Source organism: Pollachius pollachius (assembly GCF_949987615.1).
Source record: "Pollachius pollachius genome assembly, chromosome: 2".
Taxonomy (NCBI): domain Eukaryota; kingdom Metazoa; phylum Chordata; class Actinopteri; order Gadiformes; family Gadidae; genus Pollachius; species Pollachius pollachius.
The window spans coordinates 45,430,698-45,455,361 of NC_136935.1; the positions used below are offsets into that span (position 1 = coordinate 45,430,698).

Sequence of the window (24,664 nt, forward strand, 5' to 3'; positions counted from 1 at the left end):
ATCCAGAATGTTACATTACATTAAAAAAATATCTAACCTGCGTGGTGGGAATGTCACATCACATCACATCACACATTTCTGTGTAAAATAATGAGTCATCCGAACTTATAACATTTAGGCTTATTTATTAAACTAATAAATATATAACGACATACAACAAGGAGAAGTCCAATGCATTGACAAAAGCAAGGACTTATTGTACAGTTGCAGACAGGTCTCCGGATGCTGAACAGCTCTGCTCCACAATAAAAACGGAATTTTCCCATTACACCCGATACCTAAACTAATAATGTTTGTATATAGAAAGCTGTAATGTATTTATTTAAAGTTTTTATTCTAGTGTGATTGTTTTTACTATTATTAGGCCTATCCGTCAATTTTTTGAGGTATTGTCTGTTGCTGTCATAACTAAATGTCCCTTCATGGATGAACAAAGTTCCCATCTACGGTGACGTAATGTGACGTGATGTAATGTATTTTTATGTACTGTGATGTAATGTCATTTAATGTGTTGTAAAGTATAATGTAATGTGATGTGTGTTAATGTCACGTTATGAGATCCTGCGTAGTAAAGATGGCTAGATGAAGCTCCGGCAAGGTCATCTTCATTTCTGAAAACACTACCCCCACATTCTCTGATAGTAATACCTTTGTATATGTTTAGTAGCTATTGTGGTGTGATGTCGGTATACTCCCAACAGCGGGGACGCGCTGTGAGCTGCTGTCGACGCAGAATAGCATTTTCTTCCTCTTGGATTTTGGAAAGTAGTCTACTGCCGCCTGGTGGTACATCTACTTAACAAATCAATGTATTAAAGTATTCGTTTTCAATCAAATTCTACAAAACGTCGGTACTGAATATACCTATACTTGTTTTGTTTAATACAAACTAAACTGCCCTGAAAATGAATAATCTGCATCGATGAGGGTATTATGTGAGCATTACGAGCGTCCAGTAGGGGCGACACTTGACCTTTGAGCCTTCAGACTGTCTGCTTCAGTTAACTTGCATCCGACTGAACTGCAAAAGGTACTAACTGACGGTGCTGTGCTTCTCCTTCAGACTTCACTCAAAAGCCGACCACCAACCATGCCTTTCATCGTTCTGGACACCAATATTTCTGCGGAGGTTTTACCTGCAGACTTTCTGAAGAAGCTCTGCTCCTGCACCGCTGCTGCTCTGGGAAAACCAGAAGAGGTGAGTATCTTAAGGCAACTTCTGTCAAGATTTAGTCCAATTTTTTTTAAGTACTTGTGTTGTTGGAAGTACCCTTAAAGCCCCCCATGTGGTTACCAGAGGATGAACGTTGCGGTTAAACCTGGGTTACCGATCCTGATGGCCGGGTCCTCTTCTCCGTGCGTCATGCTGTCCGTGTCTGCGATCGGAGTCACCGACACCGCAGAGAAGAACCGGGAGCACAGCGCCAAGATCTGCGCGTTCCTCGCGGAACAACTAGTTATCCCAGTAGACAGGTAGGTTTACATTACAGCGCTGTGTATAATCCAAGGAATGCTGGGACTTCAGGTTTCCTCAACTGTAAAAGCAATTGTAGAATATTATAATCAAGCTTGAAACTGTGGATGAACTCTGCTCTAGTTGTAAGCTTATCTGTAATGTTAAACCACACACTACCGTTATCCACCACTTCACCCTGCCACTGATGTTGCCCAATTCATGTATATACCAATAACTGCTGTTCAAACATGAATCTCTAACCTTCAGTGGGTGAGTGATCTTTAACCCCTCTCGCTGTTGGATTTACTACACACAGACTAAGGGCATATGGTACCACACACTATTTAAGATATAAAGTGTACATCTTTTTTTTGTTTGTTTAGTTCTAAACTGCCAGGGGATTCTATTGAATTAGGTTTTCCAGAGGGAGGGAGGGAATATTCCTAGAGGGAGAGAGAGAGTATTCCCAGAGGTAGGGAGAAAGTATTCCAAGGGGGGGGGGGGGGGGGGGGACGTGAACTAGTTCAAAGTTCAGTTCACAAATTTTAAAATTAACTAGTTTAGTTAAACGTTCATAATTCAAAATTTTGAACTAAGTTCACAGTTCCAAAAAATGAACTAGTTCATAGTTCTTTTTTTCAATATGTTGCTGTGAGCTATTCGTTTTTTCCCTTTGTGGTTTGTCTAGGATGAAATAGAGCGGTTGAATCAAGTATCGTAGCGAAGTACAGTTTCTATCGTGTTTTATTGCACATTTAGCGCATTTTGTAAATCCCATTGATTTCTGTTGGAAGACTCATTGCTCGTTGGCCGGAAACGGAAAGGGGGGTGTTCACGTTTCGTTGTAGTCTTTTCGCTCGGTTCTAGCCCTACTACCTACCTACCTACTACTACCTACTACCTACCGACCTACGGAGAACCGAACGAAAAAACTACAACCAAACGTGAACAGCCCCCCTTTCCGTTTCCGGCCAACAAGCAATGATTCTATCAGGTATTCTAGTCCGCTGAGCTATGAGCCAGAGCTAACGTTATGGATTGTACATATTTATAATTCGAAATTCGTCTCAGCCTTTATACCACAGATACTCTAGGGTCTATAGCATGTAACCGCTTTGTCTGATTACAGTTTAATTCATTTTCCACAATTTAACAGCTCTCGTTTTGAAGAATAATCACCGCCGTTCGTTTCAATCTGAATCGCGCCGGTCTATACTTTCAAAATAAAGTGTACATATTTATAATTTGAAATTCGTCCCAGCCTTTATACGACAGATACTATAGGGTCTATCGCATATAACCGCTTTTTCTGATTACAGTTTAATGTAACAGTAAGCTGGCAACACCGCAACTGCAAATTAACCACACGGAGATTACCATTGCAACCGGTCAAACAACACGGCGATCTGCGCACGCATGCGCCGTGTTGATAAACAAATAACCCCCATATTGAACAAAGTTACACCAAGTAAGCGTGCCGTTCGCAGACACCAGAATGAACGAGTTCCCAGTAACGTTCATCAGGCAGTAATACAGTTCACGTTCGCCCAAAATATGCACGAGTTCATGAACTATCGTTCAATGAACGCGTTCAGGCACAACACTGAGTATTCCAAGAGCAAGGTGGAATTCCCAGAGGGAATAATACAAGCAGTATTCCCATTGGGATTTGTTTAATTGTGGAGCTAAATAGTGTCCTGTGTTTTTGTTGGCAGGATTATGATTTGCTTCCACGCGTTGGAGCCTCATCAGGTGGGGAAGATGGGGACTGTCATGAGTTTCCTGTGACCACTTGCTGACGCCATGAAGATATTTTACACCTGACTTATCTGACAAGAGATCTGTTGGATAGCCAAATAAAGGAAAATATTTAAAAAATATTTAAAACAGTTTATCTGTCCTTAAATACAAGATTTTGTACATGACAATACAGCCAAGCACGGCTAGATCTAAAGTTGTGTTTCTCTAACTTCTACTAGTACCCCCTCTTAAGAATTTTTTCAGCCCCGTTCCCCTTTCACCGGCCCAAAACATTTTTGGGAGAAAAAAAGAATACAATTAACATAAATAATGTAGGTTTGTTCTATTTGGCAGTGTAAACAAACATAAAAAGGATGCAAATACTCACATTTTAGTGAGAATCACGGGCCTGTGCTTCTTGTTGGCTACTTTATCCCCATAAAAGAAGCGCAAAGACAGGGGAGGGTCAGAGCATGCAGAAGTGAATCCTATTGAAATATATTCCTGAATTATGAAATTTTGTTTCTGGAGGCAGTTTCTCGACAGATTCTCATTTCCTTGTTTTCATGTTTAAGTTTCAATTTCAATCTCACTTTTAATTGTCTAGCTTTATGAATTGAAACTTGGTTTGTTTTTTTTTGTTTTTTTATCTTTGACATTCTCATGAGTACCCCCTGCAGTAGGCCTCCTCCAAAGTACCCCTAGGGGTATGCGTTCCCCCATTTACGAATAACTGCAGTGCTCTAAAGAACCGACCAGATGAAGAACGTTGCACAGGCCTTACTAAACAGCCACTAAATGATGGGAAGCTCTATATAACCGACCGGATGTAGAATGTTGCACAGGCCAACATTATTATAGAGCCACTACAGGATGGCTGAAACAATGATAACGAGGTGATTGGTTGAATCAGATGAGCTGGTTGGTAGAGGCCGGATGATGATCAAATTGGTTATTTGACTGGCACCTGCGCATGACAACAGAGGGATAACAAGTAGCCTTAAGCTGGGTAGCCCAAGATTACAGTGTCCAATTAAGAAACAACTGCAGGCCAACGGTGAGCGTCTGTGGCCCTAGTTTCTGTAGTTTGTCCCACACCTGGACTGCGGTTTTTCGTCCGGTTCAGCAGGTTGAATCGGGGACGGAGAACGGAGGCCTCGTTCAGAGGAATCACGCCGGTTGGTTGTTCAGCAAATCAGTGCACGAGAAGAGCAAGGCTCAACCGTGCCTTTTTAATTCAGTTATTAAACCGTTCTGTTCTGCCAAGTACAGACATAATCCAAATTGCTGTCAAGGCATGTAAAACGGGTAGGATAAATCAACAGAGTAGGTGAAAGGTTGAAGACAGAATGGGAATGATCGAAGTCAAACACAAAACAGACTGTGCCAGTGTTCTACTCTTGTTGTGTGCTTGATTCAGCATTATAGGTTTAGCTTTTTAATGACTAGGGTTAACTTATAGATGAAAGGCGCGGAGTAATAAAAAGTACTGGTGGTAAACCTGTTAGATACTGTAGCTACTGTAGATAATGTAAGTAGAGGTTGGACAGAGATTGGTGCGCAATGCTGGGCGGTTCTGTCGTGGGCGGTTTAGTATAAGAGGGCTGAGAAGGGGGTTGTGTCTTCGGACAAGACGCCAACAACTCTGAACAAGATGGCTTTAGAGATCTATCTAGATCTTTTCTCCCAGCCCTGTCGCTCCGTGTACATCTTTGCCAAAAAGAATAACATCCCTTTCGAATTCAAAAAGATTTCTCTGCTCGAAGGTAGGCACTTCGTCGTCAAAGTAGACTCTTTTGTCATTTAAGTTTGCATGAAGTAATTCACCATTCAGGCCTATACCCAAAAACGTGCAATAAAAGCCTTTTAGGCTGATGAACTGATACAAAGTAAAACAAGCAGTTATTTGCTGGATAGATTAAGTAGTCGGTGGAGTGAAAGTTCCTATTATACGGAAAGGCAATGATCGTGACAGGCCGACTGAAGTGTTGTGTGTTTTGCGTTCAGGGCAGCAGTATGGAGAGGACTTTGGTAAGATCAACATGATGAGAAAAGCACCAGCCATCCGCGACGGGGACTTCTGTCTGGCAGAGAGGTATATATTTATTAGTTTGTTTGGGCTGCCGTCTGCAGTTTAAATTGGGCAACCGTTAGGGGTTATTTAAAGACATGGGAATGTTTAAACTAATAATGGGAAAGATTGTACGCATTGTAGGCTACCACATTGATAGTAAAAGTAATCGTGTGTGTGTGTGTGTGTGTGTGTGTGTGTGTGTGTGTGTGTGTGTGTGTGTGTGTGTGTGTGTGTGTGTGTGTGTGTGTGTGTGTGTGTGTGTGTGTGTCCCAGCGTGGCCATCATGCAGTATATGGCTGAGAAGTTCCAGACCCCGGATCACTGGTACCCCTCTGACCTGCAGCAGCGGGCTAGGGTCAATGAGTACCTGTCCTGGCAGCACGCGGCCATCCGTATGCACGGCTCCAAGATCTTCTGGCTGCGGGTGAGTGGGCCACACCCATCAGGGCTTCTATAGGGACCCAAAAGAGTGTCCGTAGGACCCGGTGTTCTAGGGGTCATCAGACCGCTGGCCTGTGAGCCATTTTGAGGAGTGACCCATAACTACAGGAATGCTGCTGGAAGCACTATGGGGTTCTGTCTGCCTAACTGTATCTCTTCCCTTCTGCTCAAGCTCCTGATTCCTAAAATCATGGGGGCGGAGGTCCCTCAGGACAAAATGGAGGCCGCGCTAAAGGACCTGAATGGATCGCTGAAGCTGGTGGAGGATAAATTCCTCCAGGATCAGCCCTTCATCGCTGGAGAGCAGGTCTCACTGGCCGACCTGGTCGCCATCGTGGAGATCATGCAGGTCAGCCACCCCGCTGTCGCTCCCGCTGTCAAAGGGATTCAAACCCGTCACCTTCAACCGCAAATTAACCAAAGAAAAGGGGACCTATTGTACAAATCCCAGGTTTTCTTGCCTGTGCATAAAAATAGTTATTGGGGTATCTTACGCCCTAGTGGTCTGTGAATAAGGTTGATCTATTCTCCCTCTATCCAATCTTTAAGTCACTAGATTGCACCCCTATGTGTCTCTGGAAGAAGGGGTCCCTTCAGTGTTCCTTCTCTAGGTTCCTTCTCTAGGTTCCTTCTCTAGGCTCCTTCTCTAGGCTCCTTCTCTAGGCTCCTTCCTCTAAACACAGCGGGGTTCGGGGGGGTTTTGGGGAACTCTCCTGATCGTATTCCCGCCGTGTGTCCGTGTCAGCCAGTAGGTTCCGGTCTGGACGTGTTCGAGTCCCGTCCCAGACTCTCAGCCTGGCGGGAGAGGGTTCGGGTCGCCGTGGGAACAGAGCTGTTTGACGAGGCCCATAAAGACATCCTGGCAGCGCAGGAGATGGTGAAAAACATGGACGCCAGCAAGATGCAAGTCTTCAAGCCGAAGATCCTGGCGTATTTTTTATAACCTCAGGATATGTTGGTGGTACCCCAGTAATGTGGTTTCAGGCACAAAGTTCACTTGTGTCAAACAGTTTCAGCTGTAGTAGGTGGGTGGTGATGATACTGTGGTCACATGTTGCACACTGAGGATGTTACCCAGCAGTCCCTATGTTCCTGACCAGATCCATTTCTGGTATTCATCCCATTATAAGCTTTAGTATGGGAACGTCCCTCCATAAAACTATTTGGAAATGTAGGCTAAATATTGCAAACAATAAAAAGACTACTGTCATCTTAAAAGTATTTGTCATTTTTTTCAAGCCAGGACAGATATGTTCTGTAGTCCTGTTTGAATAGACCTTGAGGGTAGAAGCCAGCAATTCCGAGAGGCCATGTTTTTCTTATCCAGAGTTATCTCATTTACAGCAGTGTCAGGTGGCTGCAACAAGATCCCATTGCACAGAAGAATAAACGCAACACACAAAGAAAATGACGCCTGTAGTCCTTCCCTAAAGTCACGAGGCCGTGAGGAAGCTTGCTCATTTCTAAGGAGAGCTTAGGAAAAATATGAGATACTTTTCATATTGAATATTTGGAAAGTTCAACATTGGAGTACAGTTATCTGAAGGTATTAGAAGTGTGGAAAGACTGTTTGGCTTGACAGAGGAATAAGAGACAGGATGGACATAATCCTTACAATCATCTATACATTTTATAAAGTGTATACAGCTTGAATACAAACCACCCCTCTCTCATTCCTCACATTAGTATTTTTTCAAGCCAGGACAGAAATATGTTCTGTAGTCCTGTTTGAATAGAATTTAGGGTAGAAGCCAGCAATTCGGAGAGGCCACGTTTTTCTTATCCAGAGTTATCTCATTAACAGCAGTGTCACGTGGCTGCAACAAGATCCCATTGCACAGAAGAATAAACGCAACACACAAAGAAAATGACTCCTGTAGCCCTTCCCTAAAGTCACGAGGCCGTGAGGAAGCTTGCTCATTTCTAAGCAGAGCTTAGGAAAAATATGAGATACTTTTCATATTGAATATTTGGAAAGTTCAATATTGGAGTACAGTTATCTGAAGGTATCAGAAGTGTGGAAAGACTGTTTGGGATGACAGAGGAATAAGAGACAGGATGGACATAATCCTTACAATCATCTATACATTTTATAAAGTGTATACAGCTTGAATACAAACCACCCCTCTCTCATCCCTCACATTAGTATGAATTAAATAATTCTCTCCCTGTGGTAACCTCTACTCCTGAATTTACGGTAACGATGGGCTCGTAATTATGGTACACCCGGAAGTAAACAAACCTCGGTTATTTATTGAAATATTACAATTCACATATATGGTGTGACGTGACTTATGGACGGGTGACCGTCGTTGGCGTCCTTTTGATGATCAATTGGCATTATTGGCATTGCAGCATAGCCGGGATTATTTTAAATTAAAACATGGCGATGGAGAACTACGGGAATTTTCACACACAGTTGGTTTCCATTGTGGAGGTCTTGGCTAATACGGCCGTTCTTGAGATCTGCAAGCTGGTGGACGATGGTTATACCCACCTGAGGCTGGAGGTGTCCCGGACCCAGAGAGAGAACCTGGAACTGAAGAGCAAACTGCGGCTGATGGAAGTTGGAGCCCCCGTCCCGCCGTTGGGGAGCTGCCCAGAGAAAGGTGGTGATGATGTTCTCTCACCTCCGCGATGGATGAGTTACAGTGTTAAAGGTTCATGACATGTTTCTGTCGAACGATGGATGAGTTAGTAAGGTTTATATGTTTCTGTTGTACGATGGAGGAGTTAGTGTTGTTTTTGTTGAACGATGGATGAGTTACAGCCTTAAAGGTTCATGACACTTTTCTGTTGAACGATGGATGAGTTACAGGGTTAAAGGCTCATGTTTTTGTTCTACGTATCAATTGATATATACAAAAAGCTCAAAACTTAACCTAAGTATTGTGAAATACGAAATGTATATTTATACATCATCATGAGTCTGTTTCATCTCTAGGTCACAGTGCTGAGCCTCTCCTTGGAGGTCAGGATGGAGAAACTGACCTGCTGGAGGAGGTATAGTTTATCTATCTATCTGCTGCTCTACAGAGCTGTAATATTAGGTAAAGTTTATCTATATCTGCTGCTCTATAGAGGTGTTATATTAGGTACGGTATGCTGCTCTACAGAGCTGTTATATCAGGTACAGTATATCTGCTGCTCAATAGAGCTGTTATATTAGGTACAGTTTATCTATATCCGCTGCCCTATAGAGCTGTTAAATCAGGTACAATATATATCTATATCTGCTGCTCTATAGAGCTATTATATTAGGTACAGTATATCTGTATCTTCTCTATATATATGTTATTCTGGTCTCTCTCTCTCTCTCTCTCTCTCTCTCTCTCAGAAGCCTGTGGTGGTGATCAAGGCAGAGCAGCTGGAAGAGGAGCTGACAGGGTGCATCATGGGAGAACGCCATCGGGAGCTCCCTGCTAGTGGCAGTACGTACCAGACCTGGACTGAGACTAGATCAGTACCTTTAACCAGACCAGTACCAGACTAGTCTAGATCAGTATCTCTAACCAGACCTGGACCCAGACTAGATCAGTAGTGAGGTTGCTTGATAAATCCCTCTCTAGTGTAGTACATTTGGTGTAATGACACATTTTTCAAAGTTTGCACTGATCTAAATCAGTTTCAAGCATTATTGAATTGCGTAACGTCTCCCGAACCACCAATCAGCAAGGAGGTCCGAAGGATGAGTCCAGAGCCCTATACCACAGCAGACGATGCACAGACGTTCTGGTTCACAGACGTTGTTTTACTATGCATTGCAGAATCATTGTTTTGAAGTTGGGCTTTCAATTGATTTAAATATTGAATCACATGACATGCTTTGATTAATCATCGATTATCCCAAATATAAAAAATGGCTGGGAAAAGCCCCCAAAATGAAGAGATTTCAATTTGAAAGACATAAAGGTATTGTGGCAGATGAGTAGAGCATTGAAACCCTGATAGAATATGCTGATCCAAACCTGTTATAACACTACCGTGACCTATGGTCTAACAAGGCTTTTTTTAATGATTCCCTATTCCACAGCGGAGCTCTAGTTACCTCACCACTAAATAGACAAGGTTCCAACCCCTTCCAATGAAGGGTTGTTAATAGTTAAGGGGTGAATGTAGCCAAATTAATGAACATTTATAATTGACCTTGCAAATATCGGATGACAGTAAGCAGACGAGCACCGGCTTGTGCACAAAATATGGAAGCGTCGTAATTTGCGTTTAAAATAAATTAACTCTTTAAATGTTTCTGGATTCATTTTTGACAGCCCTATTTTGAAGAATTATTAATTATAATAAAAGATGTATAATAGGACCCCTTTACTCACCCTCTTTACCGCTGTCCTCTCTCTGTCTCTGTCTCTCTCTGTATCCCTCCCTCTGTCTCTCTCTCCCTGTCTCTCTCTCCCTCTCTGTCCTTCTCCCTCTGTCTCTCTCTCTCACTCCCTCTCTGTATCCCTCCCTCTCTGTCTCTCTCTCTGTATCCCTCCCTCTCTGTCTTTCTCCCTCTGTCTCTCTCTCTCCCTCTCTGTCTTTCTCCCTCTGTCTCTCTCTCGCCCTCTCTGTATCCCTCCCTCTCTTTCTCTCTCCCTCTGTCTCTCCATCTGTCTCTCTCTCTCCCTCTCTGTATCCCTCCCTCTCTGTCTCTCTCTTTCCCTCTCTGTATCTCGTCCTCTGTCTCTCGTTCTTTAGTGCTGGTTGAGTGTACCTCTCTCACCCCTGAGAGCGCTGGGGCTGTCGGCAATGGAGGGTGCCACGCCCAGCCGGGGGTGGAGTTCCTGACCTCTGACCCAGGGAGCTCCCATGCGTCACGGTCTGAGTGGGCGTCGTCCTCACCGTGTGTTGAAGAGGACGCGGCCGGCGTGGCGACGCCGTCAGAGGAGGACGGCCCTTCCCTGGACTCGTTCCATGACCTGTTCTCCTCCCCTGACGTAGCGCAGGCGCTGAGCGCTCCTGGCCTCTGGGAGGGCGGAGCGGAGGAGCGCCTGGCCTCCTCCTTCTCCTTCCGGACCTCCTCCTCCTCCGTCACCACGGCGAGGGACCCTCAGACCGCCGAGCCAGACGGGCGGGGACATAGGGAAGCCCCGCCGTGCGCCCGGGGTCAGTTCTCCGGCGGGCCGGTGGCCCCTCCGCGGCCCCACCTGGGGCCCCTCCGCCAACCCTTCCTCCACCTGCAGCAGCTCCACGCCCAGAGGCTCCATCCTCCGGCCGCGGAGCAGCCGTTCCGCTGCGGCGTGTGCGGGAAACACTTCTCCCAGTCCAGCCACATCAAGCGCCACATGAGCGTCCACACGGGCGAGCGGCCCTTCGGCTGCAGCGTGTGCGGGAAGCGCTTCTCGCAGGCGTGCAGCCTGAAGGTGCACCAGGCCGTGCACACCGGCGAGCGGCCCTACGGCTGCTCGCAGTGCGGGAAGCGCTTCTCCCTCCTGGGGAACATGGTGAGGCACCAGGCCCTGCACGTCAGGAAGGACCCGCACGGCGCTGCAGCCGCGCTCTAGCATCAAGGGCGCCAGGGGCATTTTTAACCTGCCTACAATGGGTGGCTTGTAAAAAGAAATGTTAGAGTAATTTATATTTAAGTGTGCTGTTTTTTTTATAGCCTATACATTTCAAAATATAATGTATCTACTTGCCTACAATGGGCGGTTTGTAAAAAACGTGTAATAATTTATATATTAGTGTGCTTTTTTTTTATAACTGATATATTTCAAAAATATACTGTTAAGGGTTATACAAAAAATAAAGTGTTTTAAATTAAAACTTTAATAAAACATTGTCGAGTCGGGCCTTTTAATTTGGGTATTATTTATCAATTATTTTTTTCATATTTTTCCTGTGATTTCCAAAGGACACGCGAATATCCTAGTGACGTGAGTAAATCAGAATGCAGGACAACAAACTGACGTCATCGCCAAGCGACGGGCACCCAGACGAGGCACAACATCGTAACAATTGGAAAAATTGTGTATTTTTCTCTTGTTATGTAACACGGGAGTCCCTGCATGCAAGGAGCCCAACGTGGTGAACCACAACGGTCGTGTTCGGCATCGTCATTCTAATTCCTGCTCATTTGCGTGCGGCTGGTCTGCGGGTCAGAGGAGATGGCGATGATGGCGGATTGTGTTGGCTTTCAAGCGCAGATCGCTTCCATCATAGAGATGCTGGCCAACTCTGCCGTGGTGGAGATCTGCAAACTGGTTGACGACGGATACGCAGCCCTGCGCTCCCAGATGGACAGGGAGCGAGAGAAGAGCGAGAAGGAAAACGACGCGCTGCGACGGAAACTACGGGACATGGACGTCAAGATGCGGACCTACGAGCGAAAGATGAGGAGACGGATCCAGCGAGCTGATGATATGCACAACGTCCAGTTTAGGCCCCCCGAAGGTAAGGATGAGTCGATAAGGAACATTTTGGTCAACAGCCGATACATAGGCGTATGACACAAACTATATGGAGAGATTGTGATGGTTTCAAAACATGCAGATCGATATGAATCTTAGCATCCATGTTCTGCCGTTACAACCATCTATGAATAGTGTGTAATAACAGGGTTCAGCTACACGCTGAGTTCTCTCATGTAACTGTAATGACACGAAAAATTACAAATGTAATATCTGCGTTCAAGTGTTTTGAAATTAAATAGCATTAAGTTACGTCCTTTTCCATTTGGAACGTCTCTAATGGAATCATTGAGACATATTCTGGTCAACAAACATAATAGATTAGAATATATAATACTGATGGATATAAATATTTCTCATACTGTAATACTATAGATAAAATGCTAGATAATGAGTTATTGTAAATGGTCAATAATTGCTTGTTTCAGAACCAGAAGATCACATAACCTGTGATGTGCCCATGGTCACAGGTCACATGGCCATGGAAGACACACCTCACGACCTGTCACAGGTAAATGCAGTTGTTCGTGATGGGAAATATTTCATATTTCACTCTCAACTAATGTTGGATATGGGTGCAGCCTCCCAGCAGGAGGGCCAAGGTCCACCTCGGCCCCCGAAGGAGGTTCGGGGCTCCAGCTCTTTCCACTCACTCCTTCTGTGTGGAGTTTGCATGTCCTTTTTTGCAAGATAACCCTTCTGCACTGCCCATAAGCAAGGCAAGGGCAATACAAATTGATTTGGTTCCACATTGGCTACACTGTGTGACTCTGCTCCTACCAAGTTAGGATGGGTCAAAGAAAGTATCTTATGAAACTGTTATGCTGAATCGTCACTGGTTCACCATGGGGGGTTATGCTATTGCATTGGAGTGGCACAGCCACCTCAGGAATCTTGCATATTTGTGTTGCCACGTTAATGAACCTTCTGTTCACGACAGTGTTCAGGCTGTTGTTGAGGCTGCATTTGAAGCTGTTGTTGAGGCTGTTGTAGAGGCTATCGATTAACCTGTTGTGGAGGCTGTTGTAGACGGAGAGTACTTTATTCGCTATAGAAGTGTCTTTGGTTCTGCATGAGATCACAGTGCCTCGGAACGAGGGCGGTTGGACTTTATTGTTATCATTTCCTTATTGGTTGTTATGGGAGGTCTAGCCGGCTTGCAGGTATGTCAGGTTAAATAGTTTTTATTGCGAGCAGTTTTGAGTGACTATGTTGGTGTGGTTCGTTATATTATATTGTTTGCATGACCAGGAATTAAGTTATTGTGCCAAGTAAGAGATATGGCTATTTAGTGATTATAGTCTGTATTCCAGACCCCACACAAACCTGTCGTTGAGGCTGTTGTACAGGCTGTTATAGAGGCTGTTGTACAGGCTGTTATAAAGGCTGTTGTACAGGCTGTTATAGAGGCTGTTGTACAGGCTGTTATTGAGGCTCTCCCTGGCTTTATTCCACAGGAGGAGGGGGTGGTGGAGCCCCTGGTGAAGGAGGAAGCCGCTGAGAAGTCAGACTGTAACCTGGACCTCAAGGTGGAGTTGAACATCCGCTCAGAGCGCGGTCTCTCCACAGGTGGGTGCTCTCGTCGTCGCACCATAGTCTCTATGACACCGTCTAAAACTAAATTTAGTTTTAAATTTAGTTAAAACTAAATTTAACCCCCTCCCCCCCCCCGGCGTCCATAGGACGGTAGACGTGGTTCATCCTGGAGAACAGATACCTTCCTCACTCAAGAGGAGGAGTGAAGCTTGTGTTGTTGTGTATGCGAGTGTGACCCTGACCCGTCCCTTCCTCCTGGCCTTGCAGTGCTGCAGACGGCCGAGGACCCCGGCCCCACGGAGCCCCCGGCCGGCTGCTCCACCGGCCTGGACGGCCCCGCCGGCGACACCATGGACCTGACCTGCAGGGCCCGGCGGAAGCCCCCCAGGGGCCCCGCCGGCGCCGTGGCGGGCAACGGAGAGGTTGACCTGGACGGGGGCGGAGCCTCTGACGTGGTCATGAAGCCGGAGGTGTCGGTCGGACTGGAGGCGGAGTCCGACCGGCTGACGGGTCCGGGCGCGGCGGCCCCGCCCAGCCCCGAGCGCCTCAGCCTGGGCCTGGACCTGGCCTGGATGCAGGAGCGGGTCAGCCACCTGGGAGCGGCGTTCGCGGTGGCTCAGCTGGGCCTGGGTAACCCCGAGGCCAGCCACCCGGCGGCGTCCTTCGCCACGGGCCAGGTCGGGGGGGCGGACTGTCTCGACAGCCCCCCCACCATGGTCTTCCCCGGCGCTGCGGCGCACGACATGGCCGCCTTCGCGGCCTCCTTTGACCTAGCCGCCGCTGGAGCCGCGGCCCCTCCCGCGGCCCCTCCCTCGGCCATCGGTTCCCTGGGAGGCGTGGCCAAAGAGCCCGTGGTGTGCGGGGTGTGCGGCCGCGTGTTCCCCAGCGCGCCGGCGCTGGAGCTGCACCGGCGCGTGCACGCCGGGGAGCGGCCGTTCAGCTGCCCCCACTGCGGGAAGGGCTTCGCTCAGCCCAACAACCTGCGGGTCCACCTGCTCATCCACTCGGGGGAGCGCCGCTACAGCTGCTCCCTGTGCGGGAAGAGCTTCATCTCCTCTAGCCACCTGAAGCGGCACCGCACCGTGCACACGCAGGAGAAGCCCTACAGCTGCGCACGCTGCGGACAGTCCTTCAGCCAGATGTGTAGCGTCCGTCGCCACCGGCAACAGTCCCAGTGTGGCCTCTAGGTGGCTAGCAGGGGGGCGTGGCTGGTTTGTTCCTTAGACCCCTTGTGAGGTTCGGCCTGACTAGATCCTCTGAGAGGGGAACCCAGGCGTTCTGTTGCGACGCTCCGCAAGCTGCATCAAACCTTCTGAAACGTGCATGTGACTTCTCGCGACAATCTAAGAGAAGCTCCTTCTGGAAGTAGCTTCTAGCAGTCTTGTGGAGCTAAATACTGCTCTGTGTGGGTCTGGGGGGGGGGGGGGGGACAACATGACATCCTGAGATTATCTTCATCACAATGAAGACCACACATCTCCCAGTCAGTGGATCAGATAGTGGATCCATAACGGGCGGTGCTCATGGCAGTTTTGGCCACAGATTGGACCGGAAACCACTATCTTGCCTCTGGGATGTAAAACAACTCCAAGATAAACCAAGACTGTATAGGATTTGTCAATATGAATACTGGCCCCATTAGTGCAAACAATATCATGGCTGCAAAGTCACGTGCACCAACAGAGATGGCATAACAATCCCAGAAATGTACATTTCTGCTTCGAGAGACCGCACGGCTGGATGGGCTGTAGAATCACCAGTGTGACCAAACGGTTTCTCATCAGCTGAGTGACAACCTCTCAGATATTGACACTATCATCCGTGTAGCAAAGCACTTTTTTATTCAATGGTATCAAATCAAACGCCAAGTTCTGTTTTCTCCCATTGTTGGTAGCAGATGTCGATACTAGGCAGGATCACAAATGATCAACCATACAGGTTGATGATGAGTCCATGAAACGTTTGAGTTATTTATTGTTGATTATGCTCCAGAGTGAGACTTGTCGTATACAGAATAAGAGAACGTAGCTCTCTCTTCCAGACCCTTGTTGCCGTTTGCTTAGTCGAGCAGTAGTTAAAGTCAGACCTGAACCCCAACTGGACCCCAACTGTTGGGTCAGGCCTGGAGACACACTACAATGTTCGGTCCTCCGTTTGACTTTCGTCCCCTCTGGTCTCATTCCTGAGATGCACTCGGAGGCCACGAGACGAAACTGTGACCCTTCTGGAGCACATTGACCTCAAACCTTCTCAGCTCCACCTCCAGAGCTGAGAAGAGCCTTTAGAGCTTTAGCAGAGCATGTGTTCATACGTTGATGTGTTTATTTCATGGCACCATCTTTGAGATGTGGGTATCGTTCAGTTTTGTTCAGTAAACCGAGTCCGCATTCGTTCAGTTTAAAGTCATGACCAAAGGCTGGTTAAGTGCCAGCATCATTCACCTACAAATGAAGTTGTCACACACTCACTTTAACAGATACATTTCATAAATAAACAATGATGATAGAAAACAACCTAGATGTAAATACAGATCGCATTCAGACTGTAGCAAATAGGCATCCGGGGCTGCTGAGCCACTCACTTTCTACCAGTGTGGAGGTCTCTTACTGATAGGCCAACCAGTGTTGAGGTCTCTTATTGATAGGCCAACCAGTGTTGAGGTCTTTCTGATAGGCCAACCAGTGTTGAGGTGTCCCACTGATGGGCCAACCAGTATTGAGGTCTCTTTCTGATGGGCCAACCATTGTTGAGGTCTCTTTCTGATAAGGCCAACCAGTTTCGTCCAGGAGGGCCGTCCTATTCCATTGGTTGCGATGCCTTCACGACAGGTTTGTGATTTTTGTAAGACCCCTATATTCGAGAGGTGTGATTCTGTCGGTCTCTGTCCACTACATTGACAATGTAAAGTAGAACTGAACAAGTAGCTGTGTGGGTTTGGTGGCACCGACCGGAACGTTCACAGCAGCGGCTTGCCTTCAAGTGTTCTTTCAGACATGTTTTCAGTGTTTCAAAGTATATGGTTATCAATAAACCGGTTGAAGTCCACATGACCACAGGAGCTCTGGTGTGCTGCGGCCTGGTAGGACCTGAGAGGCTGCGACACAAGAGTACGGCCATGGGTCTCGTGTCCTGCAGGCTCGGGATGACTTTAGAGGTCCCATATTACACCACAACCAGGTGTGAGTGTGATGAGCCTCTTCTGACATCACAACTGGGTGTATCCAACTAGATGTGCCCTGGATAGATCAGTCTACCAGCCTACCCAGTGGACTGTAGCAAACGTTGCTCATCTATCCGTCATACAACTAGGTGGACATGCCCTCCTGTGATGTCAGAAGAGGCCGATTTTCAAAACAGCTAGTACCCGCTAATCACACTCACACCTGGTGGTATAATATGTGACCACCAGGTGTGAATGTTCAAAGGCAGACCGACTAAAACTATCAAGCCTGGTTTAAACTTCTCTATCCGAGCTCGTGCAGAACTTCAGTAGTGCCTCACACACTTTATTTCAATGTAGGGCTGGGCGATTATTTGGCCAAACCCTAGTTTTACATGGAATCGACCGATATCACAACATGCTTAGGAATTCAAATACCATTCACCAGTCTGAGGGTTGTTACTTTTTTCAGTATATGAAAATGTTATGTTGGTATCGGACTAAAACTAGTTTTCCTTTCTCACTGACATTTCAAACCTAATAGTTGATCATTTTGAGGGCGCATCTTCTCATTGCTATTACGACTATGAAACGAAAGGTCGATACTCTTTTCATAAGGACACAATTCCATTCAAATACGATAATCGTGATCTATAATTCTTGCCCTCCTTCAAGCATACACCAGGGGCAGAATAGAGTTTTCCACCCATAAATGTACACAAATTACATGAACTGACTGCAAATAGGGCCACTCAAGCCCCTGTTGCTTTGTATATTTAGCTGTGAAAAGCATCAAAACGTTCTCAAAATACACTGCAGTCATCTAAGGTGTCATGAGGCTGGGTCTAGTCGCAGTGACGCGGTCCTAAGCTCCGGGAGGACTGCGTGTCTACGACAGGCTGAAGAGGTGCGTACACATCATTTTCGCATACCCATAGCTGTTTCACCCAATGCTCCATGTAGATCATAAACTTTTAAATTAAAACTACTCCTTGTAATCGGTTGAGAACTTAACGATCTAGTGCTATTCATCCAGGAAAAAAGTCAGTTCACTCGTTAACAGGCCAGTCTGGGCCTCCATTATGGTGACGTTGTCGTACTATCCAAAGGTCAACACAGCGTCTCTGCATGTCCATGTTGTTACTTGCCTCCCTAATGATGTGGCGCGTGTTATGACATACACTATTTACGTGAAGTGATCACTGACCTATACAACTTTCAACCAAAATACCAAGGAAATTTAGATCCTTATTTGTCAATACTTTTAATTTTAACAAATAACTATTTAAAACTCCCTCCTACACTGCACTTATTTTAAAGACATTTAAAAAAATAGATTGCTTTGGTATCCCTGAATTCATGTATTTAGAAAAGTAGAAAGTGGTATTGTAAAGGGTTTGTACATCTGAATATTTCATGGGATACTCCGCAATACTGGGTGGTCTCAATATGGAAGAGTTGTGGTTCTGAGGCAAAACTGTGAAAATGTGAACCAAATGTATTGTACAAGACATTTTGGGTTTATAATCCCCAAAGGATTGTGTGAGGAGCATCATCCCCAGACCATACTGAAAGGAGGCTAACCAACTCTAACGTTAACCTAAGTTACCAGCCACGTATCCACTGGATAATTGCCTTGCAATATTCTAATGTAGCAGTTTCAAACAATGTCTCGCGATGATGACAAAATGTTTCAGTGACCAGGACAGCTACTTTCCTCCACCCATACCCTCCCCACAGTATGCATCCCTCTCTACAAGTGCTTTGAAGGTACTGATCATGTTTGAGGTCTGACTCATGTCGCAGTGCCTCTGTAGTCCCTGAGGTTCTATTTGCGTGTCTGGTTCTTTTCAGAGGTTACCGTCGGTAAAGGTCCTGGTTGGTTCTCCTCTCCAGAGGTTAAAACATCCTGACTGATGGGAGTGAGTAAATGACTTGAATCAGCGTCAGAGCCCTCGTGGACTGAGGCCAGAAAGTCCCGCTAGTCCTCAGAACCAGTTCACTGATCCGGCCCCCCCGGTCCACCGCCCCGGAGCCCACAGCCGGCTCCGGTCTGCTGGTGGGTCCTGAGGCTGCAGACCCAGGCGAAGCGCTTCCCACAGCGGGGACAGCTGTAGGGCTTGTCCCCGGTGTGGACCCGCTGGTGCTTCTTCAGGTTGCCGGCCTCCGAGAAGCGCTTGCCGCAGGTGGAGCAGCTGAAGGGCTTCTCCCCCGTGTGGACCCGTTGGTGGGCCTCCAGGTTGGACAGCCCGGAGAAGGCTTTCCCACAGGCCCGGCACACGTAGTTCCTCCTGCGGCTACCCCCGCCTAGCCTGGAGCTAATACCATCGAGGCCCCCGCTAACATCCCCTATCCCTGTGCCATCCCCACATAGCCCCATATTAACACCGCCTAGCCCAGCGCTAACACCACCTAACCCCCCGCTAACACTGCCTAGCCCCCCTCTTACATCGGCCAGGCCGGCGTTAACACTGCCTAGCCTTGAGCCAACACTCCCAGGCCCCATGTTAATACTATCTTGCCCCACCCTAACCCCACTAAGGCCCATGCCAATCCCGCCGAGCCCTAAGCTAACGCCACCTAGCCCCATGCTCACACTATCAAGCCCCCTGCTGACCCCATCTAGCCCAATGCTAACCCCACCCAGCCCCGAACCATCAATGGTCAGCGCCTTCCTTTCACTGCCGCTGGCTGGGAGACTGGCTGGGGGATAACTGGGGAAATTCTGCAAACGGCGGATCAGTGTTCCAGCGCGATGGCCTACACCGCTCAGACCGGCGTTAGCATTAACGGTGGTGGCTAGCGGGTTCTGGGGGGCGTGGAGACCACGATGGGCGGCCCTGTTGCCGTGACGCCTGTGCTGCAGCGACTGAGGCTGCGTGGTTCTCATCATGGCCGCCGCCCGGTTCCAGGTGGGCTGTGGGGGTGGGGCCTGTATCCGTGGCGATGCAGACAGCGAGTTACCTGTGAACAGATCGTGATCAACACCTCCGGCTCTTCAACAACAAGTACAGAGTATCCATCTTCAAACCAGTCAGCTTACTTTGCCCCTTCATTTCCTCTGGAGATGAGGTTTCACCCGTGTTTGTTTGACAGGTGATTCACTTTCCCACCGATTGGCTAAAAGGGAATGGCTGCAGAGGGCGTGGCCGTCTCAAAACGCACGTGCCTTATGATCAGACAAGTTACCACCAAAGGTAATGGGATGAGGAAGAACTTAACCTTTTCACGTAATTTCCAATAGGGTGTAGAGTACGGCGTTGCTAATCCAAAAACGGCAGGTAGCGTAGTTGTAAACACCACCAAATTGTATGGGGATGTTGGTAACACCCATGAGAGGTGAACTTCATAAACAACACCCCTTGATGGTTTCAGCACTAATCCTGCCATGTTGTTAGCCTGGTGGGTCTGTCCTCTACTGAATTATACTTATATTGTGTTTAATCATCACGGTATAAAATGGTACAGTAGGTGAGACTAAGCAGCATGTGTCTTGTACTTCCTCTTTCTGTTCTTCCTTTCTGTGTATACCTTGGGAAGGGCTGTGTTGAGTCTGTCTATCTTGGGAAGGGGTGTGAGTAGTGTGTTTACCTGGGGTAGGGCTGTGATTCATGTGTTTACCTGGGGTAGGGCTGTGATTCATGTGTTTACCTTGAGAAGGGCTGTGATTGGTGCGTTTACCTGGGGAAGGGCTGTGATTGGGGCGTTTACCTGGAGAAGGGCTGTGATTGGTGTGTATTCTAGAGCTCCTCTGGCTGAACCCTCTCCTCCTGCGTGGAGGATGGTGGTCTTCCCCTACTAGGACCACCTCCTCCTCCTCCTCCTCCTCTTCCTCCAGCAGCTCCTCTGTGCTGAAGGAGGGAGGAGCAGTGGGCGGGGCTCCTGAGTCGGGGGTCCAGCGGGTGAAGAAAGCCTCCAGGTCCAACGCGGAGACCTCTGAGGCCGCGGCCTCACTGCCGGGCAGCCGGGGCTGCTGGGAGGTGGAGTCCTTGGACTGCGTGTTGGTGTCTGTGGACCCCGCATGGACAGGGATAGTAGTGCAGGGCTCTTCTGAAGGCTTGGCCTGGGTGTCAGCAGGGGCCTAGCCAAGGAGAGAGATGGGGGGGGGGGGTCATCAGAGGATCTCGTAGACCAGGGGTCTAGACAAGGAGAGGGGGGGGCTCAACAGATTATATCTTAGACCAATATTATTTATGGAAGCCTATTCAGTGGATCCGGAGCAATCCAGAACTATGATCAGATCTAAACTCCAGTTCCTATTTGTATATCTAATTTCCTTACTTTGGACCCATTCAAATGTTAGCCAGAATGGATCGGAGATCTTCATACTTTGGACGAATTAGAGTTGAAGGATCCACACTAACCTGTGAGAAGCCCTGCCAACATTCCTGGAGTTCCTGGACCGGTTGGCTGGTGGCTTTGTCGGTGTTGTCCAATGGTAGCCCGACAGAGACTATAGAGGAGGATCAGCGGTTGGCATGTCAACATGTTATTACAGGTCCTAATCCTCATTTCACTATGGATAGTGAATCTTCCATTCAAATATGTTGTATATCATGTTATATATATTGTATACGCCTGCTAGATGATTTAATTTATATTCACGGAGACATAGCTCTTCCTTACCGTCTTGTATGATGAGTGTGGGGTGGGCGTGGTCTAGACACTCTAGCCCCGCCTCCTGCTTCACCAGGGTCACGTCAGGCTCCTCCTCCTACCGCACAGAGGCACAGAGAGATCAGACATTACACACCGCACACACTGAGACAGATCAGACATTACACACCGCACACACAGAGACAGATCAGACATTACACACCGCACACACAGAGGGAGACCAGACATTACACACCGCACACAGAGAGAGACCAGACATTACACATCGTACACCGTAAGTCAGATCGAGGAGCCACTGACCTCCACTCCTCTGGTTCTGGCCGACGGGGCGGGGTCCGGACACTCATTGTGGCGATAGGCTGCCTGGACTTCCTGCTGAGGGCGGCTAATCCGCTGGACCCGGCCTCCCCCAGGTCCTCTCTCCATCTGACCTGAAGGCCCACACGACGGTCAGCACGGCTTCTATTGGCTGCTGAAACACTGTCTTATTCACAGAGCTCTGCTCCTATTGGTTACTGAATCACTGCCTAACACAGGGCTCTGCTTCTATTGGCTACTGAAACAATGTCTAACAAAGAGCTCTGCTCTAGTTTAAGAACGGGAGCAGAAGCCAGAGAGAGACCAGCGACTCACCATCTGCTCTGATGAGCTGCACCTCCTCCTGCACCTCCTCTTCTGTCTCCTCCATCTTCTCCTGCTTCACCAACTCTGCTTCAACCAGCTCTACGTCTGCAGACTACCCACACACACACACACACACACAATTAAAGGTTTGGACTGTAAATATTATTAAAGACAAATGAATGTGTATCCTAATTGTTATCATCAACTAAAAACAATAGAGTACAACACTTATATTATTATTATTCCATATCGTATCAATCAAACAACAGTCCATACAACGGCTCAGCATAACACCTCTGTGTTAATAGAGGCATCGAGCAGCAGTCCCTGCCGCTGCCACCAGGTGGCGCCCGCTCTGCTTACCGTGTCCTGCTGGAGGTCGCAGGTCGTTGTCTCTCTCACCACTCCGCCTGGCCAAGGAACCATGTCCATCTGCCCCTCAAACGCCACACCTGGAAGGCCAGCCAACACACAATGGGTCATAGGCTGCAGGGTTAACCCTAACCCATATCAGATTTTACCTGAATACCTGATTTTCAATTTACTCAAATAAGAGCAGGCAGATTGTAGACGACAAGTAATAGAAGTAGACTAACTCTAGATGATATAAATACCAAAAGTACGTATAAGATGACTGGTAGGCCTATTCTTTAAGGGATAGTTTGGGAAATACAACACTAAGAACTAAATATAAGCCTGATCCAAGCGATTTACTCTAACGAAATGGGATGGTTTGTTCTGACAGGGGTAGCGACCATGGATCCAGTTTGACATCTGGAATGTGATTCAGTTGATATTTTACCAGAGGCTGCCGAAGAGGATCTGAAGCGGTCGTTGGAGCCGACGTGCACCCTGGTTCGGCCGATACTGGCGGAGCTGTCCCGCAGCCTCCGCTCGGCGAAGCCACGGGCCATCTTGAGCTCCATCAGGTTGAGCTTCCTCTTCAGCGCCTTGTTCTCCCTCTGGCACTGGGACATCTGCAGGCTCACCACCGCATAGTCGTCGTCCACCAGTTTACAGATCTCCGCCACCGCGGCGTTAGCCAGCACCTCCATGATGGAGGCCAGCTGGGTCTGGAAGGCTAGGCGGCCGGCCATGGTTCTTCTCGGAATGAGAGTGAGCGAGCCAATGGAGAAACCTCTGTAAGGCTCGGGTTCTGTAGGAGACACATGGCGGCATGTTGGGTCCAGCATTCGTAACTTAAACACTCCTACAGACAGAATGAGAAGAGCTATCTTCCATGCGCTCTGAAAGGCTGTCAAAGAAACACTGTTGAACATTATACTGAAAGACATTTTCATTATCTCACGTTCATTTGAAAGCATTTATTTTTCTCTGCAAAATTTGTGGTGGCGGGTACCCCATGAGACCCCTGGCCTAGGGCACCTTTCCTCAGTCCTAGCACCCCTCCTCTGTCCTAGCCCCCTCCTCTGTCCTAGCCCCCCTCCTCCTTACTAGCACTATTCCTCTGTTCTAGCCCCTCGCCTCTGTCCTAGACCCCTCCTCTGTCCAATCCCCCCTCCTCTTTCCTACCACCTTCCCTCTGTCCTAGGCCCCCTTCTCTGTCCAAGCCCCCTCCTCTTTCCTAGCCCCTTTCAACTGTCCGAGCCCCCCCCCCCCCCCATCTCTTTCCTAGCACCTCTCCTGTCCAAGGCCTCGCCTATGTAATATCCCCTCTCCTCTGTCATAGTCCCCTCATCTTTCCTAGCACCTTTCCTCTGCCCTAGCCCCCCATCTCTTTCCTAACACCTTTCCTCTGTCCTAGCCGCAGCTGAGGAGCGCGTGTACACATTAACGTACCACGCAAATATCAACCGAGCAGGCAGGTAGTCGTATTATATCCGTATACTTCTCTCCTCAGCAACAATAAACTGTAGTTGTACGTAGTTTTACTTTATTTTGCAGGATATTGCGCACGGATTAGTAATGTCGACTCGACAGTGCTACAAGGAGACACGGATAGGGTTTAACCAAATGAAGTTCGATCAAATCGTTTCGTTCGAGTGAAGACATCGACTGGGCGCCTGCTACGGCTGTAGACTAGACTCCCTGGAGTTTGACTCATAAAATAGCAACATAAAGAACCTCTTCGCACCGGATAAGCAGCCAACTGTTCTCCTTTCAGTTCCGCTGCCGATACCAACATAAAGTCTCCCACTGTTCAGGATCTTCCGAGCCTATATTAATATTTAAAAATATATATTTTGAATATAGTTCATAATGTAATTGTGCTGAATAAAGGAACTTACATTCTGTTTACACTCGTGACGTCATTAGCCACGGAGAGCTACTTCCGGCTATGACCAAAAATCGTAATTACCGTAGTATCTCAAATATGGTATGTTTTCTTTCATGTGTCTTGTTTTGGATTTTTCTGTTGGATTAGTTTTACATAATAAGGAATAACTTGTAGATTCTTGATCCCTGACGGTTGCACCTTGTTCAACTGTTTTTAAGTATCCCGAATTAAACATTACTACTTACAGATATGAGCTTAGATCATCTAGAGATTTGATCTAGACCTAATTCGCCACATGCTCATATGCGTGCAGTGAAACCTGAGTATGCTATGCAACATCTATTAACAACATGTATTAATTGCCTATTTTAAC

General features: G+C 47.5%; 5 protein-coding genes across 6 annotated transcripts; 4 read left to right on the plus strand and 1 right to left on the minus strand.

Moving 5' to 3' along the window:
• The first annotated feature begins 1,000 nt into the window (after positions 1 to 1,000).
• Positions 1,001 to 3,458, plus strand: ddt (D-dopachrome tautomerase). The gene is made up of 3 exons (XM_079759067.1): positions 1,001 to 1,198; positions 1,298 to 1,473; positions 3,172 to 3,458. The coding sequence occupies exons 1-3, from the start codon at positions 1,091 to 1,093 to the stop codon at positions 3,242 to 3,244; spliced, it is 357 nt and encodes a 118-aa protein (XP_079615193.1). The 5' UTR covers positions 1,001 to 1,090; the 3' UTR covers positions 3,245 to 3,458.
• A 159-nt stretch (positions 3,459 to 3,617) lies between these two features.
• Positions 3,618 to 6,910, plus strand: gstt1b (glutathione S-transferase theta 1b). Its single transcript, XM_079759106.1, has 5 exons — positions 3,618 to 4,962; positions 5,204 to 5,291; positions 5,544 to 5,694; positions 5,884 to 6,060; positions 6,457 to 6,910. The coding sequence occupies exons 1-5, from the start codon at positions 4,851 to 4,853 to the stop codon at positions 6,652 to 6,654; spliced, it is 726 nt and encodes a 241-aa protein (XP_079615232.1). The 5' UTR covers positions 3,618 to 4,850; the 3' UTR covers positions 6,655 to 6,910.
• A 1,067-nt stretch (positions 6,911 to 7,977) lies between these two features.
• On the plus strand, positions 7,978 to 11,366 carry LOC307092140 (uncharacterized protein). Its single transcript, XM_079759042.1, has 4 exons — positions 7,978 to 8,320; positions 8,656 to 8,714; positions 9,049 to 9,142; positions 10,404 to 11,366. Exons 1-4 carry the CDS (start codon positions 8,095 to 8,097, stop codon positions 11,207 to 11,209), a joined length of 1,185 nt encoding a protein of 394 aa, XP_079615168.1. The 5' UTR covers positions 7,978 to 8,094; the 3' UTR covers positions 11,210 to 11,366.
• Positions 11,367 to 11,772: 406 nt separating this feature from the next.
• Positions 11,773 to 14,982, plus strand: LOC307070301 (uncharacterized protein). Of its 2 annotated transcripts, none has more exons than XM_079728733.1 (4): positions 11,773 to 12,098; positions 12,544 to 12,626; positions 13,573 to 13,684; positions 13,919 to 14,982. In XM_079728733.1, the coding sequence occupies exons 1-4, from the start codon at positions 11,813 to 11,815 to the stop codon at positions 14,836 to 14,838; spliced, it is 1,401 nt and encodes a 466-aa protein (XP_079584859.1). In that variant the 5' UTR covers positions 11,773 to 11,812; the 3' UTR covers positions 14,839 to 14,982. The 2 variants fall into 2 exon arrangements, with proteins under 2 accessions (XP_079584859.1, XP_079584860.1); XM_079728734.1 differs by having other exon boundaries at positions 12,586 to 12,626.
• Positions 14,983 to 16,980: 1,998 nt separating this feature from the next.
• LOC307071382 (uncharacterized protein) lies at positions 16,981 to 24,339 on the minus strand. The gene is made up of 10 exons (XM_079730364.1): positions 24,302 to 24,339; positions 22,855 to 23,208; positions 22,416 to 22,504; positions 22,062 to 22,164; positions 21,729 to 21,859; positions 21,438 to 21,525; positions 21,176 to 21,264; positions 20,523 to 20,892; positions 19,350 to 19,775; positions 16,981 to 19,166 (listed from the first exon to the last, which is right to left on the minus strand). The coding sequence occupies exons 2-10, from the start codon at positions 23,147 to 23,149 to the stop codon at positions 18,811 to 18,813; spliced, it is 1,947 nt and encodes a 648-aa protein (XP_079586490.1). The 5' UTR covers positions 23,150 to 23,208; positions 24,302 to 24,339; the 3' UTR covers positions 16,981 to 18,810.
• Positions 24,340 to 24,664: the final 325 nt, after the last annotated feature.